This window comes from Ptychodera flava, chromosome 8, assembly GCF_041260155.1.
Source record: "Ptychodera flava strain L36383 chromosome 8, AS_Pfla_20210202, whole genome shotgun sequence".
NCBI lineage: Eukaryota > Metazoa > Hemichordata > Enteropneusta > Ptychoderidae > Ptychodera > Ptychodera flava.
In genome coordinates this window covers 735,471-755,000 of record NC_091935.1, presented here as the reverse complement: position 1 = coordinate 755,000, position 19,530 = coordinate 735,471, and the positions used below count along the sequence as shown (strand labels likewise).

At 36.6% G+C, this 19,530-nt stretch overlaps 2 protein-coding genes across 2 annotated transcripts; one reads left to right on the top strand and one right to left on the bottom strand.

The window, feature by feature from the left end:
• The first annotated feature begins 6,984 nt into the window (after window positions 1-6,984).
• On the top strand, window positions 6,985-11,215 carry LOC139138134 (small integral membrane protein 7-like). Its single transcript, XM_070706366.1, has 5 exons — window positions 6,985-7,151; window positions 8,197-8,238; window positions 9,214-9,275; window positions 9,951-10,041; window positions 10,221-11,215. Exons 1-5 carry the CDS (start codon window positions 7,126-7,128, stop codon window positions 10,234-10,236), a joined length of 237 nt encoding a protein of 78 aa, XP_070562467.1. The 5' UTR covers window positions 6,985-7,125; the 3' UTR covers window positions 10,237-11,215.
• On the bottom strand, window positions 11,055-19,396 carry LOC139138133 (protein SREK1IP1-like). The gene is made up of 5 exons (XM_070706365.1): window positions 19,273-19,396; window positions 17,483-17,707; window positions 16,869-16,947; window positions 13,604-14,571; window positions 11,055-12,624 (listed from the first exon to the last, which is right to left on the bottom strand). Exons 1-4 carry the CDS (start codon window positions 19,289-19,291, stop codon window positions 14,379-14,381), a joined length of 516 nt encoding a protein of 171 aa, XP_070562466.1. The 5' UTR covers window positions 19,292-19,396; the 3' UTR covers window positions 11,055-12,624; window positions 13,604-14,378.
• Between the last annotated feature and the right edge of the window lie 134 nt (window positions 19,397-19,530).

Genomic DNA, 19,530 nt, shown 5'->3' with positions numbered 1-19,530 from the left:
TCATAGAAGACCTCATATCTGCGTAATACTAGTAGGTATGTCCCCATTGCATGCTGAATTCTCGTACAGACAGACTGCGCAATCGGATAATAAACCGCCCTCCTTCGGTCGTTGTAGTAATGTATACCATATCTGGGCCATAGACTGAAGGTATGTATTCACCGGAATGGTTTAACTTAGCAGAGTCTTTGTGTAAGTTCACCATGAAAATATTTCTGAAAGGCTAATATTTCGTAGTCTCTCTGTAAGGTTTGAAATGCGAGAGGTCGAACCTACAGCTTTCTCATCACAAATGACTTTCAGAGAGAATTCAATTTCGACAGCATTTGTTGACAAATGTTTCCACTGTAATATTAGACGGAGTAGCTAGATTGTGTTTCGTAAACACGAAGGGACGTCGCCAAGTGACCAAGTGTCGCCCAGGTAGGACAACGAACAAACGAATGGAAATTACCACAATTTATCGCAATTTATTGCCGCAGTCGCTCTTCTCTCCAACCGTACGTCTTGAAAGCATAAACCTCACTGGTGGAAGAGTCAATCGATGTATCTCTGTACAACATACCGGTGCTAATGGTTTTCTTCAAACTGATGCCGACTTACATTGAATTGATATTGAGGCATGGCCAGTCAAGCACGTAGAGACAGTGTACAGGTACGCAGGAACAGTGTACAGGTACGCAGGAACAGTGTACAGGCACGTAAAAACAGTTTTCAATTACCCTCACCGGATTCACCTAACTTTGCGCAGTTCGTTTTGTCTCAGATATTAGACTACGACGAAGAAAGAAAGGAGTTACAGAGAAGGCTCAAGGAACTCAAATATCTCCAACTTAGAAGGGCTCAGTCGGTCTTCCTGACTGGGCCCGACGCGTCTGCAAGCGGCGTTGGTGCCAAGAGCACCCCGCTTCAACGACGACGAACGAGCAGTATCGTTGGAAGCGATTTCACAAGATTTCATTCTGGAGGGATCGACATTTTGGGTACCTTTATCAAGTTCAACACACTATCCCTCCGTCCTAACTCTGGCGGTATCGGAGAGGAAGATGGAGAGTACGAAGATGATGAAAGTGATGGAGAGAAAGAAAAGGAAAAAGAGCATGTCGAAAACGACAACATCTTTAAAGTTGAATCACCTGTCGTTCCACAGTTGATGAGTTCTGAAGCGATTCGGGCTTTGACTGACTTGAAGAGTCACGTAGGAGATGACAAGTTGGTGGCTCTCACAAAGAGAGGTTCAGTGATCACTAAAGCACCCATAAGTGGTGATGTGACGTCAGCTCGTTTGCGAGCATCGTCGATCGAACGTCGTCCTCCGTCTGGTCAGAAACTAAATAGTAATCCCAGACCTAAAAGCGGGATGAAAAAGGTAGAATTCGATAATGCTGTCGGTCAAAGCGAAGTTATTGCAAAAAGTCTGGTATGCAGGCGGTCGAAGACAGACACAGATTTGGTCAGACATCAGCGAAACGCGCCTCAAGTTGACGTAAAGGGGTACTCAATAAAGAAAAGAAAGAAAAGAAAAGCCCAGATTTATCTCAAAAAAGAAGGCAGAGGGATTTTTATTAAGTACGACGAGGTGTCCGATTCAGATGACCAGAACGAATCGGAGAGTGGAATCGATAACGAAATTAGCAGTGCTAGCAAAGGCACGGACGATGAAATACCGAAGGACAATGCAGAGGTAGAAAAGCCGCAGCAAAACAAGGAAAATCGTGTCGATATGAAAACGACACACGGCTTACCAAATATCGAGATTATGGAACCTGTTGAAGCCAATCAGCTCAATCGGAGTCAAACCACTAATCAATGATGATTGAACAATAATTGAACAAAAAAACTATATTAACACTGATTCTTGAAATACTACACAGGTTTGTGGTATACGCGTGCATTTTGGTTTCTTTTGTTCAAGTTTTAGAAGTTTTTATTATTTACATCGAATCAGTTGGTGTAACTGAAGTTGAAGTTAGTATTGTACCAAAATACAGACAGGTGTATTTCCATTTCAATATTTAAAGAGCGATGGTTCGTGATATGTTAATGATTAACGAAATGAAGATGTCTTTTAGAGTTTTACACAGACTTTAACACCGTAGTAACCCGAATGTTAAAATTTTCATTTGCATTTTGCATTTTTATTTCATTAGATAAATATTCTGTTATTCTATGAGAGATCAAGGTTTTCAATTCTCTTGATGAAGAGTTCGCTCATTGCCCCGTACGTTCTGTAAAATGAATGGTGGTCACATTGAATTAACAAGAGCCCAGAACTAAATGCAAGACCCTGAAACTGAAAGAAATATAGCAATATCCTGTAAAACTATTGCCGTGGCAACCAGCTGTTGTACAATTATTTACCATCGACATGACGCGGTAATGAATCAGAGATGTGTTGCATCTTTCACTAAGCGTCGTCTTGGCAACACTTCAATTATTATGTCTCTGTATCATCATGACTGTTTGGTCTGTGTGAACCTTTTCTTGAAGTAAAACTTTCGTCTGCTATAAAGAATGGTAATAGTTGGATTTGCCAATTGCACATTTATTCCAATGGTTGAATGCAATGCGATTAATAATTCAACTTGCCGGATACTACATATAATATTTGAATATGCCTATACTCGTAAACAATTCAATTTGAATTAAAACTTCATTTATTTTTCAAGAATTGTCGACAATACAAATACTCTTTATGGTCAGTAAGTGACGTGGCAAAGAAAATATTGATTATATCAACACGTGTTTGCGGAAAACCAAAAATACATAAACGAAAATTTAAGAAGGAAGCATTCGAAATAATTTATCGATAACTTGCCGAGAACCTTTGGAATGACCTAGTTATTCTGATTTATCGAGGGGATTATGGGCGATTACTTTGATCTGAGTATGATGATGATGATGATGACGATGATGATGATGATGATGATGATGATGATGATGATGATGATGATGATGATGATGATGATGATGATGATGATATGATGATAGCCGAAGAACTCTTACGAATGTCGTGGTACGATTATAACACTTCATTTGTTCAACCTATCAGCATTTGCGTCAAATTCCTCACAACCACTCCTCAAACCACACTGTGTCAGTGACGAGCTTTCAGCGGTCCCGAGTCACAACAGTCACAAGAGCTATAATTCTTTAAAGACTTAATTGCATCCGTAGTTGAGTATATCCCAGGAGTATTCCTTTCCAACATCGCTGTACTTTGATGATAGAAATTTAATTATAATGTCCAAAGCTATCAGCATTTTTATACTAATAGCAATAATTTGTGCGGAAATTGTTTTGCGACAATTTGTGTTTCAATTTCGACAACAGCGCAATGTATGAATGGTTGAATTGTAGCCTATTTATTTCATTGAATGCAGTCATCTGTAGATAATTGTAAAAGAAAGAATTACTTTGATGGTATCGAGCTTGTAGCCGTGGTGTATACAACGTCATCGTTTTCAAATCCAAAATACAAGATGTCATAGTACGCCCCAGCACTGAAAAAGGATACGCATGGAGGATTTTATTTATGCAACACAATGTCGTCAATTTAGCAGTTTTTTATCTATATGAGGCAGCTTCTGGAAATGAGTGCATGGCTACAAACTTTTGAGACTTTACTGTCGAATAAATGTTATATTTCCATAAATCTTTGGAAAATAGCTATTGGAAACTATATCTCCATTTACCAATAATAGGTTTAATTATAACCAAAAACAATATTGCTTCTGACGTGGAACCGTTACGGTTTGGTACCTTTCTAAGAAGTACCAAGTAGCATGTAATCATCCAGATGGTCGATAGCGATATTATGTTCCAGCTTTCGGTAAATTATGAATTTTTGTTGAGGAATTCCTAAACAGTGATATCCGTTAAGGTACATGGGAATATATTTGAATCGTTTGATTAGCGTACTGAACACCCAGGCCCTATACATAGTTTTGTGCTTATCGATATCATATAAAATAGCACGTGTTATACCACACATTTTACTATTTTTTCTCTTTTTCACAGTTGAACATGGATTCCACGGGATAAATAAGCTTAGTGCATATCTATTTGGAACATTTGAATTTCTTAATTTTAGCGCACCAAAAAAAGAAATATGTAAAACTTTGGCATTAATGTTGAAAATGCGGAAAATATATTTTTTTAAGAGTCAGTGGTATAAAATAGCGTAGGCCGGGATACAGAAACCAGCAAACACAAACTTACACGCATGTTTTATTTGTGCAATTCTGACCGTCTGCATCTGTCCACGGGCATTCTCTAGATATGTGTTTTATGAACTTGGTGACTCAAAATTTTCGATTGTAATGATACCTGTATTTGTGTAGGTATGGCCAGTATAACTCCACAGATAAGTAGAGCACCAAACTCACTACTTTTTTCAACAGATGCTCGGGAAATCAAGCGCCTAAAGTAATGTAGTCTTTCTCTGTCATACTAATATAGGCGCTCGACTTCCCGGCATCTATTTTTTTTTTTTTTTTTTTTTTTTGAAAAAGATAAATTTATTTCAACATAGTCACAAATAAAACAAATCTACATAACTGTGAATGCATTAAAATTACAATGCGTCTTGTTTGAAAAAAACAAACAAACAAATAATTAGCTGCTTAATTAAAAAGATCATCATATGAATGCATTCAGGATGCATTCTTCTCCTTCAAGTCTTACAAGGCTTGAAAACTTTGTGATAAAATCCTCAGTTTTGTTCATCATCTTATAAGTGAAATACAATGTATTCATCCATGAGGAGAGATGACATTTCAATTGCATGACATAGGATTGAAGGGAAACTTTAATCCCATCAAGAGTAACCGAATTTCGAATATTCCAAATTGTATATTTTACAAAGGAAGTAATACAGTAAATAATGTCAGATGTTGCATTATTATCATTTTCGATTCCTGCAATTGCTAATCTTTTAATATTGATATTATTATCAAAGTTGTGTTTTCTGACAAAGAAAGAAATACATTTCTGCCAGATTTCTTTAACATATTTACACTCAAATAAGATGTGTTCCAGTGTTTCTTCTTGGCCACAAATATGGCATTTCCCATCACTTAAATTGAAAGTTTTGGCCAAGCTTCCTGTGACTAGGCCTCGATGGAAAATCTTCCAATTTAAATCATTTACTGAATTGCTGACAATTCCTGTTGAATTAAGACGGCTGAATAGAGTAGCTTTGTAACTGTCAGTGAGACTTAGATTCTCAGCCCATTTTAGACCAATCTGACTTCTGACTGCATGCCATTTCTTATCAACTAATTTCCAATAAAGTGACTTGGTTTTGACATCACTTTTTGTCAGACCATAATTCTCTAAGTCTAAAATATCATAGTTTTCTTCATTTTGGTTGTTTGAAGAGATGATTTGTTTCCAGGAATCTGGAATAGCATTGAGGAGTGTTTCATACTCTGTCTTGATTTCCTCTTGCACATGTCTATTTGTACCTCCTCTAATTTTTGCAATTATTTCCAATTGTTGAAGCCATTCTTTTCTGTCATCATTCCAGATGTCCCTAAGCCTTAAAATTCCACTCTTTGACCATTATTCATAAAAGAGGACACTTCCTTCATTCTTAATATTGTCGTTATACCACAGAAATTCTCTACGAAGATTTTGTTTTGATGTTGGCAAATTCACTCTTGTAAGTCTAAGTGACTTCCAGGTATTTATCATATCCCCATACACCATTGGGGTTCGTTTGTTGTTCACTTTGAAATTGAGATGGAGGTAGTGATAATCAATATTAAGTTTATTGTCATAACTCGCTATGAAATATTTTGATAAGCTGGCCCATTTAGGGGTCCCTTTATCTGGATTTTTCTCAATCAGTTTCATAAGCCACTTAATTGGAGTGCATTAATTTTTTCTTCAATGTCAACAACTTTTTTGCCACAGTCATCATATCTTTGAATGAAAATGCCCCTTTTTATAACTTCTCGTTCACCTCTCAAATAAAATTCCATAATTTACTATTTGCTTCGTTAATAATATCCTTAGGTACATGATCAAATGATGCCAGGTACCATAATTTTGATGCAGCCAGCATATTAGCTACTATTGCCCTGCCTTTAAACGACAGATTTCTAGTATTCCAGATCTTAAGGCAATTCGTAAATTTTTCCATCACTGTTTTCCAGTTTTCTCTAGATGTGTTACTGTTTCCAAACCCAACTCCCAAGATCTGTAAAACCTTTTTGAAAAATCGATGCCCTCCACTGAATCAGTGCGGTTTTAAAACTCCCAGCCCATAAACCTTTGGATTTCTTTTTGTTCAGCTTTGCACCTGTTGCTTTTTCATATTTGTTGAACATTTTCAACGACTGAGTAATGCTTTTCAAATTTCTCAAGTAAAGAGTCGTATCATCTGCAAAACTCTTAATTTTTTCCTCATGTTTGTCTGGTAGTATGAATCCTGATATGCTGTCATCTTTACGAATATTTTCGGCTAGCACTTCTACTGCCATGATATACAGTAACGGTGATAAGGGGCACCCTTGTCTCACACCCTTCTGAAGTTGAATACTGCGAGAAAGAAAGCCATTAGGCCCCTACATTTAATTTTGCATGTAGTATTATTATAAAGAATTTTTATCCACTTGATAAAGTCAGTGCCAAAGTTGAATTTGTCAAGGACTTGAAAAAGGAAATCTCTAGTATGAATTTTTCCTTTTTCAAGTCCTTGACAAATTCAACTTTGGCACTGACTTTATCAAGTGGATAAAAATTCTTATAATAATACTACATGCAAAATTAAATGTAATGGCTTTCTTTCTCGCAGTATTCAACTTCAGAAGGGTGTGAGACAAGGGTGCCCCTTATCACCGTTACTGTATATCATGGCAGTAGAAGTGCTAGCCGAAAATATTCGTAAAGATGACAGCATATCAGGATTCATCTCTGTCTTCCCGGCGCGGCATCTATCAAGGAATGCGTCAGAGGAAGCGCCACCAAGCGTTTGCGGAAGGAATGTATCGAACAAAATGGCGACTTCCACGTAAACTAACTTCAGCTGAGCTGAGTGTAAACTTTAGTATAATATCGTGAAAGACGGTAGAATCTCGAATCCTGTGGACGACCTTATCAAATACTAGCAGTTCAGCAATGATTTCAAATCTTATTCTCTTCGGGTGAGTAATTGTTTTTCAAGTCAAAGCCCAAACTAGCGCCAAGCCCAGAGTGTTGTTGCATGTCGGTGACAATGTTCAATGACCGTAGATGCACGGTCCCTTTTGTGGAGGGACCGTGAGGGACCGTGGTAGATGATACGATCGAAGCGTGTAATCAGAGTCCCTCCTTAGGACTATGGTAAAACAGTCGAATGATGCATTCATGGTAAAGCCCAGGGTTGAACCACAGGCATTTTGAGGTGCCAATGTGGCTGCATTACCGTACTCTAGTTTTTACACTGCACTTGTCATAAAAAACCCAGATCATAGATCAGCCTTGTGACATTGAGTAAGTTAAATTACACAAAGAAACAGGTAGATATAGAAACATTAATGTTATGCACCGAGAATGCCCAATTTGCCAAAACAAACAAGTAGAAGATGGCATACATTGCTTTTCAATGCAAAGGCTAAACAGACATTAGACATGATTTTTCAGTGAACCATGGAGCAAAATCAGGAAGACCGGATCCTGTTTTTAGCTCCATGAGTAAACTAAACATTTGTAAAAAATGCATTCAGAGACACACAATACCATGTAAACATTTTTTCCAAGAACAGAGAAATCATCATTATGTGAATTGGGAAAATACATACATAATTAATGTGTTAGACAAGAAAAAAATGAATAAAAAGTAAAATATTGGTGAACATGTAATATCCTTATACTGGTATATTTTATATATATATATATATATATATATATATATATATATATATATATATATATATATATATATATATATATTATTTAATGCTCTTTTGTTGTTGGTTTTGCAAAACCTTGATTGTACTTTATGATGAAGATCACAATTGGGATATGACTTAAATAAAGGCTTACTTTTCTTTTCTTACTTTACTCTTCACGTGCCAGTCATGCTGTAACTGTGTGGAGTGAACTACCAGTACATCAAAAATATTTATGAACAACAAATAAACTATTAGTACTATAGCAGACTTCTTGCTGATCATTTTGAGATGTCAGCGTAGATTTTCTTTTTTGCAGAACATTGCTTGTGAATGCTGGGGCAATCCTCAACTTCAAGCTGTGAGTATTAACATACAGCAATTCACTCCGTTTTATAGAAGTCTCGTGTATAAGAGAAATCATGTTTATGTGCTGAAACATAGCTTGTCTAGATAGTTCTGCTTTCATTATACAATCTCTCGGCACTCAAACCATCGAGGAACATGCTCAAACCAACATTTGCACATTCTCCAATGTTCAGCTTCTGTCCTCAGTGTTTGACACAAGTAGGATTTGAGTTGCTCTAAACAATGATGGCCAACGACATGGTTTGAAACATTGATGATGGCCAGTCAGACATAATTTGACACATTGATGATGGCCAATGACATTGTTTGAAACATTGATGATGGCCAGTGACATGGTTTGAAACATTGATGATGGCCAATGACTTGATTTGAAACATTGATGATGACCAATGAAATGGTTTGAAACATTGATGATGGCCAATGACATGGTTTGAAACATTGATGGCCAATGACATGGTTTGAAACATTGATGATGGCAAATGACATGGTTTGAAACATTGATGATGGCAAATGACATGGTTTGAAACATTGATGATGGCCAATGACATGGTTTGACACATTTATGATGACCAATGACATGATATGACACATTTATGATGACCAACGACATGGTTTGAAACATTGATGATGGCCAATCAGACATAGTTTGAAACATTGATGATGGCCAATGACATTGTTTGAAACATTGATGATGGCCAGTGACATGGTTTGAAACATTGATGATGGCCAATGACTTGATTTGAAACATTGATGATGACCAATGAAATGATTGGGTAGATCCGCAGTGAGCAACTCGCAGATTTAAAAGTTCAGAAAGTGATGTGTTGCCAGCAAGTCAAAGAAAGAATCCAGGGAAATAAAAAGAAAGACTTTCAGAACACAGGTGTAGAAACGTCTTCACTTACCCTTTGATATGTCATGGAGAGATTCTCATATTTCTTACATTTTGCTTTGTTTTACTTTTCAGAAAAAGGAAAAGTAGTGCAGATACAGATTCATTTGATGTAGGTCCTCAAGAACCCACTACAGGTATGAGACAAAATGACAAAGGATTAGGGATAAGATGGGGGGGGGGGGGGGGTCAGGAAGAGCAGAAAAAAGGAACTTTAAAGTGGTAAAGAAAACTGAAGCTGTTGAATTCTGTGCTGTCACTATGCTAAAAATGCCAACAAAGAAACAGAAGTTTTTAAATAATGTGGTAAAATTAGAGTTTAAGTTATAGATGAGCCCAGCTGTTTGTAGTCTTATGTTAGTCTGATTTTGACTAATTGATTTCACAAATTTAAACTGGATTACAAGGAGTTTGTAGAAATTTTTACAACATGACATATGAAGGTGACCTATCCACATTCATAGTGTGTCGAAGTAAAGTAGACCAAATATCTCTTCATCTTGGGTGTTTGCAAATTTGTCAGACACGTGTTTGTCTTGTTTGGTTTTAAATGAATACGACAACAGTCCACTTTATGTCAAAAAGAGGAATTACTCATTTGTACAACTGTGTGAACAATTTTGTGTCTACTGACATTGGTAGAAGACTGAGTGAATACACAAATTCAGTGATATGGTAGAATTTCTAGCAGATAGTACATAATGTTGCCAAGTGCAGCGTGTATCCATTTTACTGCTTACCAGTTCTTACGTATTGATCATCTAATTAACTCATTTACAGACTTTCCTTCCATTGATTTTTCTTCTCAACAGGAGACAAGATCCGAGAATTTTTACTTAATTTACGATACTTCAGGATATTTATTGGATTATGGAATATTTGTGTAATGTTGATGATGATTATGTAAGTACTTATATTAGGTTATGTCTTGTCATTTAGAGGGCGCTCTTCATTTTTGTCCTCATGATTGTATCACTCTTGGTGTTGATGTTGTTTCTACAGAGAATTCTACAGAGAATAGTTTTTGAAAACTTGTAGAAGATTGTAAAATTCTAATTTTGAATGTCATTTCTCTATTGCAGACTGTTTGGAGCATGATAAGAGTACATGAGTCGCTAATGGTACCTAAAAAGCAAAGGAAAACAAAAGAAGATATCAGTTGTAATATAAGGGTTACTTAATTTTATAGGTTGGGTCACTGGGTGAAAACATAGCAAACGGGTGGGATGTAGTTGTAGAATTATTGCTGGTGAACTTTCACTTATTTATAATGATAAGTATTTCAAATGTTACTTCAAGTAACTTTTTCCTGTATTTCCAAGATCTGAGAAAACAAAAAATGTTCATTAAGTATATAAGGATGTTACAGAGTAGTCAGTGTTTGAGCAATGACAACAGCCATTTCAATGATAGTATCTTACTGTCATAGCCATTTTAAACTTTGACCAATGTATCTGAGTAGGAGCCTTTCAAAGATGTGGATCACAACACGATGTCAGTTATTTTTAGAAACTAAAAATGTAACTGTGAAAACTTGTTCCCTCTTATGGGGACGTAGGTTTTATAGTATCATTCATAGACTGACTTCATAGTACAACCTAGATTCAGAACACATTTCTCAATGATACTTTGACCTCCGTAAATTTGAAATACAAATCAGTGCCTCATCATGACAGCAGCTGTTCAAACAATGCTTGAAAATCCATTTCATAGATGGTCATGGTACAATCTGCCAAACTATTCTAACTGATCATGCCAACCCAGAGAATTTCAGTGTCAGGGAAAGTTTACAGATAAGGTGATATCTCTGAGCTCTAGTTGCTCAGTGAATGTTAAATGATGTATGACAGTTACTGACCATGCTATGAGATTATGCAGGGCATTGTAATGCAATACATCATACACAGCCAACACTGTTCATTTGAGAAAGTTTATTAAAATAAGGAAATAACAAACTCAGATTTCATTTTACACAATTTTCCACTATGACCTCTCCTTTTGCATAAAAAAATTCAGTGACATGTAATTAAACATTTACAGGAAAAATGTAAATTGAACTCTTTGAGGTTTGGCTCAATTCACTTGTCTGTTTTCTTACTTTGCATGACGTGGGGGTCTTATAATCTCTAACTGTTTAACAAAATACAAAACTGACTGAAAGTAACACTGGAAAGCGGAATGATATGCTGTTGTGAAAAAATCTACTGATGATAGTGGTTCAGTCTCATGCATTTTGAGCTGCCTTAAAAAAGTTACTGGCATTGGGGAAATTACGCATGAAACACAGCAAGCAAGGACGTCCATATAAAGGTCACATATATGATGGGGACCCAAGTGGATAGCATAGTTTAGTGATCTGTGAATGTGTCGTTCTAGTCGTAATACTCACTTGAAAATGACAAAATACAAAATATCGCCTGTCATTCAGCTTTAGTGACGTGCCAACGTCGTAGTTGCAGTTCAGTCTCTGTGGATCTTAGTGGAATTTTATATTCATGTTTTGATAGCAGTAAAGCAGAACTTTAAACACCAGAAATGATGGAATTATGGAAAATTCTAACTTAAACATTATGTAGGCCTGGGCAGTGATGACAATCGATGTTGATTGCAATGAAACGCAATTGTTTGATCACAGCATACTTTCATGGATTTAAACCCCTACATTCATACCAAATCGTGCCCAAGGGAACAAATACATGTATGTCAAATTCTGAGCCAGGGAAACCTGTGGGTGACATATTGACATAAGATGGAGAGCAGATAAGCACATCACAAGCTGACAAATATCATGATGTTGATGATAGTATGGGTGCTGCATGCGACATAGTCAACGTGGGACGATCGTAATGATATTGGGGAAGCGCTTCCTAGGAAGGGAAAATCAACATCAACACTGCCCCCTAAAATGTCAAGTCTGCCCCCACCCCCTAATTTTGATGAATGAGGCACAAATGCTCCTTTCAGTGAACATACAGAGAATACACTGCTTATGATAGTGCACAAAACTGAACTTATTTACATGCACTTGGTATCCTAGGACCAAGCCAAAGCATAATGAATGTTTTTTCCTATCCGTACTATGAGTGTAATACATAAATGGTGATAAACACTGCTCTGTTGATATTTAAGCAATAATGTACCCCCCTACCCATCTATAACGGACAAAAGCCAACTTTGCACAACATACTGAACAATGCCAAGCCAAGTACATTATGGAGTGCAAAGTTTTCGTGAGTCCATTGTGAGCCAGGAGGGGTACATTATTGCTATTATTTTTAGTTTTTTTTGGCAATTTTAAGATGCAGATAACATCTGGGCTTCAATGCTGGATAATACGATACATTATCAGTAATAATCTAAGGGTACGAGTCACAAAATTCATTGGTATTGACATAATATGTGCTATACAATAATATGGTTTACACAATGACATCATACTGTGCTACACTATGGTATACATCTTTCAAATTTCAATGTATTACAAGACTGCATTAAGGTAGCGGTAAAGGCTAGAACGTCAGTTATAAACTTCAATAAAACTAAAATATAAAAGTAGTGAACATTCTCTGTGGAATAAAAAAAAAACTACACATTTGGGGTCATAGGCATTGCAGATTATGATAAGCCCGTTGAAACTTCTGAAAAACTGACCAAATAAGAGGAAGTTTGGGAGTCCTTAGTGTATTAATATGGTAGAGGTCCCCTAGCTTTTCAAAAAATGTTTGAAAAGGGAAAGTCATTTGTTACGTTTTTCAGGAAAGTTTGACAAGGCAGTGCTTGCATTCAGAATGCGTAACTGCTATTGTAAATGCATTTTTAGATTCTTTGAGTGTCAAAGAGGTGTCAAAAGTGAGATTAACCAAAAAAACTGCTCTGTGACTTCAAAAGAGGGGTGCAAATATGGCTTGTTTTCAACATTTTTGACAGAATAACAGTTTTCCTACATAATTTTATACCAATTTAATCCAACCTTTGAAATGAGATATGGACATGGAATTTTTACAGCCTATTAACAAGGTTACAGATAAGATTTGTACGGCACAATTTTCCTGTATTTAAAGTACTTTTTGAAAAATCACATTTTGAAATTTGAAAGAATTTTTAATAATTTTTTGATATGTAAACCCATGTAAAATCATAAAAACAAATTTTATTTACAAATCCTGCCGTACAAATCTTACAATTAATAGTGTCAACATATTTATAACTAATTTGGTAATATTAATACTATCCAATTATTATTAAATTCAAATATGTAAAAAAATATGAAAAATTAAATTTTAATATTGATTGGTGTCATATTTCAAATCATGGCTACAAATATACAGTTTTTATATACTTTGGAGAAAGTATTAACTAAGGGACTTATCCTGAAAGTTTCAACTAAATATCTTGATTCTAACACTTGAAAACTTGACATTAACTCTGAGAAAAGAATTGGTGCAAAAATAGCCTTTACCGCTACCTGCATAAACGACTCATATTGTGAAGGGCAAATGATAATCTTGTTTGTATGACTACAAATTGCAATTATATCTTACACTTCATCAAGAGATTGAAGCTACACGGACAATGCAAGGCTGTAACAAATACAATCAATTAGACCAAAACTCTGCTTACAAGTGTCACTGAATCACAATAGCTTGTGTTTGTACAGATAATGCAATGAACGAAGATGTCATTATAAAATGAGAACATTTCCAAATTAGTAAATATATTACTATCCCAGATACTATCAAAAAAGTCCCTGACACTTTCTTCTCCTGATGAACTTTTTCATTGCATGCAGATTTTTCAGTAGCAGATTGGTTTACAATATGCTGTGTTAAGGCATTGTCCAGTACAATTGTCAAAGCATAATTTGTTGTCCATGTGTTGGTGCAAAATGTTTCCTAATCCCAAATGTATTTACAGGGAAGTAAAAAACTGCACGAACCAAATTCATAAAATGTCAAAAAGTCAACATTTAAAGAACAGTACTGGTCCTAGATCAGTTTATATGCTTGAACATAAAAAGGACAGTAGACCTCTCTGTGGCTTCAGCTAGCACAAGGAGAGTAAAATATTGTGAGCACTGATTATCTTGTATCCCACTAGTATTTGTACAAAACACGTTAATATAGGGAAACCCTCAACTTTATTTGGCATCATGTAAACAGTTGCTCCCGTTTTGTTTGGCGCCCTCTATGACACAAGTGATCTCTGCTTTTGTTCATACGAATTGACAACATTCAATTCTGTTAACTATCATCTGAACTTGAAGAGTATTTTCTCTTCTTTTTCTTCTTCCTCGTCTTCTCTGATTTATGTCTCTTTTTCTTATCCTTTTTCTTGTGTTTGGTTTTCTTATGTTTGTCTGATTTGTGTTTTTTCCTCTTGCGTCTTGCACCATCATCAGTGTCACTATCACTGCTAAGTGACCTTGATCTGTGTCTGTAAAACAGTGTAAAGGATAAGTGAGAATCATGGATGGAACCAGTAATCATGGAAGTACTGCAAAACATGACATACAAGCTGTGCATGATAGTCAACACGGATGGATTACTCAATACAAACCAAAACAACTTCAGATGGAATTGTTTAGCTTTGCATGGAACTGAAAAATTTTGCTGATGAGGACTGTAGCTTTTGATAATATTTTCAGGATTAGATTAAGGTAGAACGCACCTCGGGGACAGACATTCGGACTCTCAAACTTTTACAATTCTCTTCTGATATACCACATGTGGGGGTTCATTTTAAAGCTCTGGGTGAAAGAAAACATTTCACCGGCTTAGTTTTTCGAAATTCGAAATTTTTCATTTTTCTCCATAGAGTTAACACAGGGATGGCGGCCATTTTGAATTTCTAATATCGGTAAATCTTGGGTAATTTGTTTCTCTACTACCAAAATTTGCATGGTGACCCCCTATTTTTATTCTTAATTTTGAAAGAGAATGATTAAAAGATACCTTGAGGAAAGTTAGAGCAAAAGTTTAAGTGAACTATACATAATAACCAGGGCTCAAAATTAACTTTTTTCCCCGGTGTCCACTTGGGCTACCATTTTTCTGAAGTTGGTAGCTCAGTGACAATGGCTGGTAGCCCATGCATATTTTAGTTCAGGGATATCTTTTTTTGTTACCCAGACAAGAAAAGGCTATTTTTCTAGATTCTGCCCATAAAGTGAATTTTCTAGTCACAAACTTTGATGTGAATATTGCACACCTTTAATACCCCCAAGGAAACAGGTATAATGGACGATAGTGATACTCGAAAGTTTGACCTATTGACAACCCGTTTTACTCTCAGAGTTGTATGCAAATTTTCAAAGTCGTCATGACAACGACACAACCTTCTCAGCACTGAGACATACTGTAGCAGGGCTAAAAGTAGAGCATAGGCCTTTCTGTAGGGAGGAGTTATAATTTTCGTGTAATTGTGATTGATACATTATGATCAAAATGCAACGAAAATGCGTTTTCGTTGGCCATCATTTCCTGTGCCTGTCATTCAAGTACTTCAGTTCAGATATTGAAACTTTGTTGTGAAGTTCCACCACATGACCCGTCATCTCAGTAATTTGTATAACAAAGTCATAGTCTGGCCTTTCTGTGTCTAGCTGGGTTTGACTGCATCCCGAAGTGACCGACCGGGAATGGCATGCCAAGCAGTGACTGAATTTTAGGTCTCAGGCTTTGGTAGTCCCTGTGGGCTACCATTTCATGGATTTTGGTAGCCCCAGAGAAAAGTTGGTAGTCTGTGGACGCAGGACTACCGCTAATTTCGAGCCCTGATAACAAGGGATACAGTAACCGTACGGATCTACAAACCAAATATCAAAGCAATTGGACCAGGAGATTCTGAAAAGACTTTCTTTAACCAAAATGTGAAAAATTGCCCCCAAAATACAATTATGCAAATTTCACCATAATTTGTACAAACTGAAAGGCCTGTGTTGGTGCCAGATTGTCTCATCAGAAAATTTACTTACAAGATTACAATTTCAATGGAAAACAAAAGGCTATCACACCATCATAATCCTTTTACAGACTAGAACAAAGGCAATCCACGGGAATCGCCAAAAAGACCTTTAATTACATGTAAGATCACCCTTAGGACACTACGTACTGAATTTCAAAGCAATCAGACCAATAGTTCCAGAGAAGAAGTCGATTGTAGACAGAAGACAGACAAATATTCAGCCTATCTGATGAGCTGAGTGTCGCTGACAGCAGGTATAATAAGTGGCCTCTGGTTTAGGCCAAGAAAACTAAAGAGTTTGTTTCTCATCCTAGACATATTTCAAAAAAGATGTGGTAACGAGGGTTTTTTTCATCTCAATTTTTTTTTTCTTCAACCAACAAGAAAGTGCAAAAACATGAAAACAACATAGGAATGCACGCAGAGATAAATGCACAGCAGTGTTACCCTAGTATTTTTGTATACACTGTAGCAGCATTTAAGTGCACCAATGCAGTTTTGACAGCTTATATATAATATAACAATGACATATGTGTACAGTACTGAATGGTTGTATACAGCACTGTTATGCACTATCGTTGCGCATTTTTGCATTTATTTCCTTTTTCATTTTATTTCCTCATGAGCAGAAAAAAAGGTTCACGCGGCGGGTCTGAATTGACCCGTACGAGGATGAGAAACAAACATTTCATTTTCTTGGCCTTATCATTTGTAAAAGTACTTTGCAAACTAACACTGAAGACAATACAGTGAGATAAGTCACTCACCTTTTACTGGATTTTTTATCTTTGTGTTGATGATACCTTGATCTGCCACTAGTTTTTCTGTCTTTCTTGGATTTGGACTCTGTAATAACATGAATAGTGAAAGATGAAACAAGATTCCAGCAAAACAGGATGGAAAGCATCCTGGAAGTGTGTCTCTGTTCTCATCATGACATTCTGCAAAACATCAAATTACACCATTCTCATATCTGCAATCATGCATTAGTATATATATATAGTCTAAGCCATACATAATTCTACTATCTGAAACCAAATACAGACTTCAAATTAAAAGTGTTACATTGTTTCTCTATCTTTCTGCAATCAGTTGATGATGTGGCAAGTTAACAGCTTATCAACCTTAAGGTAGTATGCGCCTTGAAAGTGACAGACTTCTACTTTTACTCAACTTTTCTCAAGGAATATTTCAACCATTCTCTTTCAAAATCAAAAATAAGAATCAGGGGTAAAATTAAGCTCAACAGCACATATGTTGACATGATAAATGGGAAGTACAGCTAAAAAACCATAGTTTGATATACAAAGCAAAATCAGTGAAAAAAATCATCAAAAGTTACAGGTATTGGCTCTTTAATGTGTTCAAGACATGAACATACTTTTCAATTTCTTGTCATCTTCACTGTCATCTGATGATGTCTCTGGTAAGGAATCTAGCTCGGAGTCACTTTCCTCACTGCTTGTACTGCTGACATCTAACGTAACATCTTTGCCAGGATCAGCACGTACAAAGTTCCTACACTGGTAAGTTAGGTGCCCTGGATAGCCACATTTTTTACAAGCAACATGTGCTTCCTTGGAGTTGGATGATCCACCAAGAAAACCTGAAGCATTGTGAAGTTAAAGTTCATGTACATGTTAATTAGGTCATGGTAAAATAATTGTGACAAAACTGTGTATCACATAGCAGTGTGCAGCAAACCTTATATTTCATGACATGGTTTTGGTAGAAGCAAAACATTAACATTTATGAGCAAATCATTTGAAGAGATTTGCAAATACTTTCCCTGGAATGTGTTGAAATTTAATTGAGCTTAGCTATGTCGAAGCAAGTGCTTTCCCCAACAATGATTACTATCAAAACATTTATTGTGTATTTGATCTGGTACCATCACATATATTTCCTGTCGGTGGTTCAAGATGGAGATACTGTCATTTTTGTGTTTATGTGACCCGATAATTTTATCACCTGAATGATGTGGATCACTGGGTTTGTTGTGACGTTATATTGGACATAAAAACGTCCTATATTCCAGTTTATGTAACAGACAGCCAAAACAACTAACAGGTATTCTTGATACTTGAAAACAAAATAAAAATATATTTTCACAGCCGCACAAAACATTATTAGACCTGAGCTCCCAAAAGCATTCCTTTAATCTAGGATGTGTTATTGCAAAATTCATCACTGATACTTCATCTGCTTCAAAAATGTTCGTTTCGTATTATTATTGGCTGAGTTCGAAAGACACATGGCCAAAACACCAGCAATCCAGTCACCCTGAATAGGTAGGCAGTGCAAATGTCAATAAAGTAGATGTGCCCAACATTCAGTGGAGGTGATTGGAATGGCGCTCATGCTTATGTTTTGGTGATGTGTCTGTCAATCTTGGCAGGAAGTCACACGAAACAAGCATTTTTGAAGTAGCCGAAGTATCATGTATTTATTTTGAGAATGAAAGGGAACGATTAATAGCAACATGATACATGAACTTGCTATAATTTTCACAGTGAAATCGAACGCAGAAGATGACATGGCATGGACGGTATAGCCATTTGGTTTCCACATGGTTTCCAGATTTGGTTCTTCTTACATGTCTTTACCACACATCTATAGCTATGGGCGGTTAGGTGCAGAGCGGATTTGGAGAAAAAGGCGACTACGCTCGATCATTTTCAATTGGAACTGGTAGATCGAAGGTTGACTTCGCTCAATTCAGAGCAGACATCTTTTCTATCGTTACTGATTAATCTGGAATACATGAAGTTAGTTGAAGCCCACAAATCCATCTGTTCGGTCAAATTTCTCCTTTGGTGGGGAGACGGTGCCTTAGCGTCAAGCACGTTTTCGGGCGGTTTGTCTTTCTCGATTTGACCACGGATGAGAGAGCCTGGAAATGTGAAGCACGGGGTGGGGTTCTGCATACCGGTAGCTGTGCAGCAGCTCGAGGATTTGCCTGGGTATGTGCGTCGGACGCCAAAACAAGACTGGTTTGTTGTTCGACCGAATACCCAGGCAGAACTTCGAACTACAGCCCTGCAGCAAAGGTTCTGCAATGACCAGTTTTATCAACAATAAATGGAAACAGGCGGGATTTTCACATTCGAAAAAATGCAGGATTGTCGTCTTTCTTCTAATTAACATTGAGCAATACAGTGATTTACCTACCAAGACTATCATAGTTCATTTCGAAATTTTTGGATGACCTCACGTCTTTCAAACTTCGCTCGCCAGACGAGGACAACAGGAAATAGGGATTCACTTAACGCGATGCTCAGGGTAATGTTTATGTACCAGAATGCACTTCGCATGTGCCCATGATCTTTGCTCTATTATCAAGCGGTTGCGAATTTTCAGATGTAGGAGCATGATCAAATGAATAATATATCTGAAGGCGATAAAAATAGCGGCAGACATTTCTTTGAC

What these genes read in the sequence shown, in the direction of transcription:
- LOC139138133 (XM_070706365.1), bottom strand. An exon ending in AGATGACAAGAAATTGAAAA is followed by an intron (nt 16,948 to 17,482) that starts GTATGTTCATGT and finishes ATGTTATTACAG; the next exon opens with AGTCCAAATCCAAGAAAGAC. An exon ending in GATAAAAAATCCAGTAAAAG is followed by an intron (nt 14,572 to 16,868) that starts GTGAGTGACTTA and finishes ACTGTTTTACAG; the next exon opens with ACACAGATCAAGGTCACTTA.
- LOC139138134 (XM_070706366.1), top strand. Translation starts at nt 7,126, where the DNA reads ATGATTTCAAATCTTATTCTCTTCGG. An exon ending in TCAAATCTTATTCTCTTCGG is followed by an intron (nt 7,152 to 8,196) that starts GTGAGTAATTGT and finishes TCTTTTTTGCAG; the next exon opens with AACATTGCTTGTGAATGCTG. An exon ending in GCAATCCTCAACTTCAAGCT is followed by an intron (nt 8,239 to 9,213) that starts GTGAGTATTAAC and finishes TTTACTTTTCAG; the next exon opens with AAAAAGGAAAAGTAGTGCAG.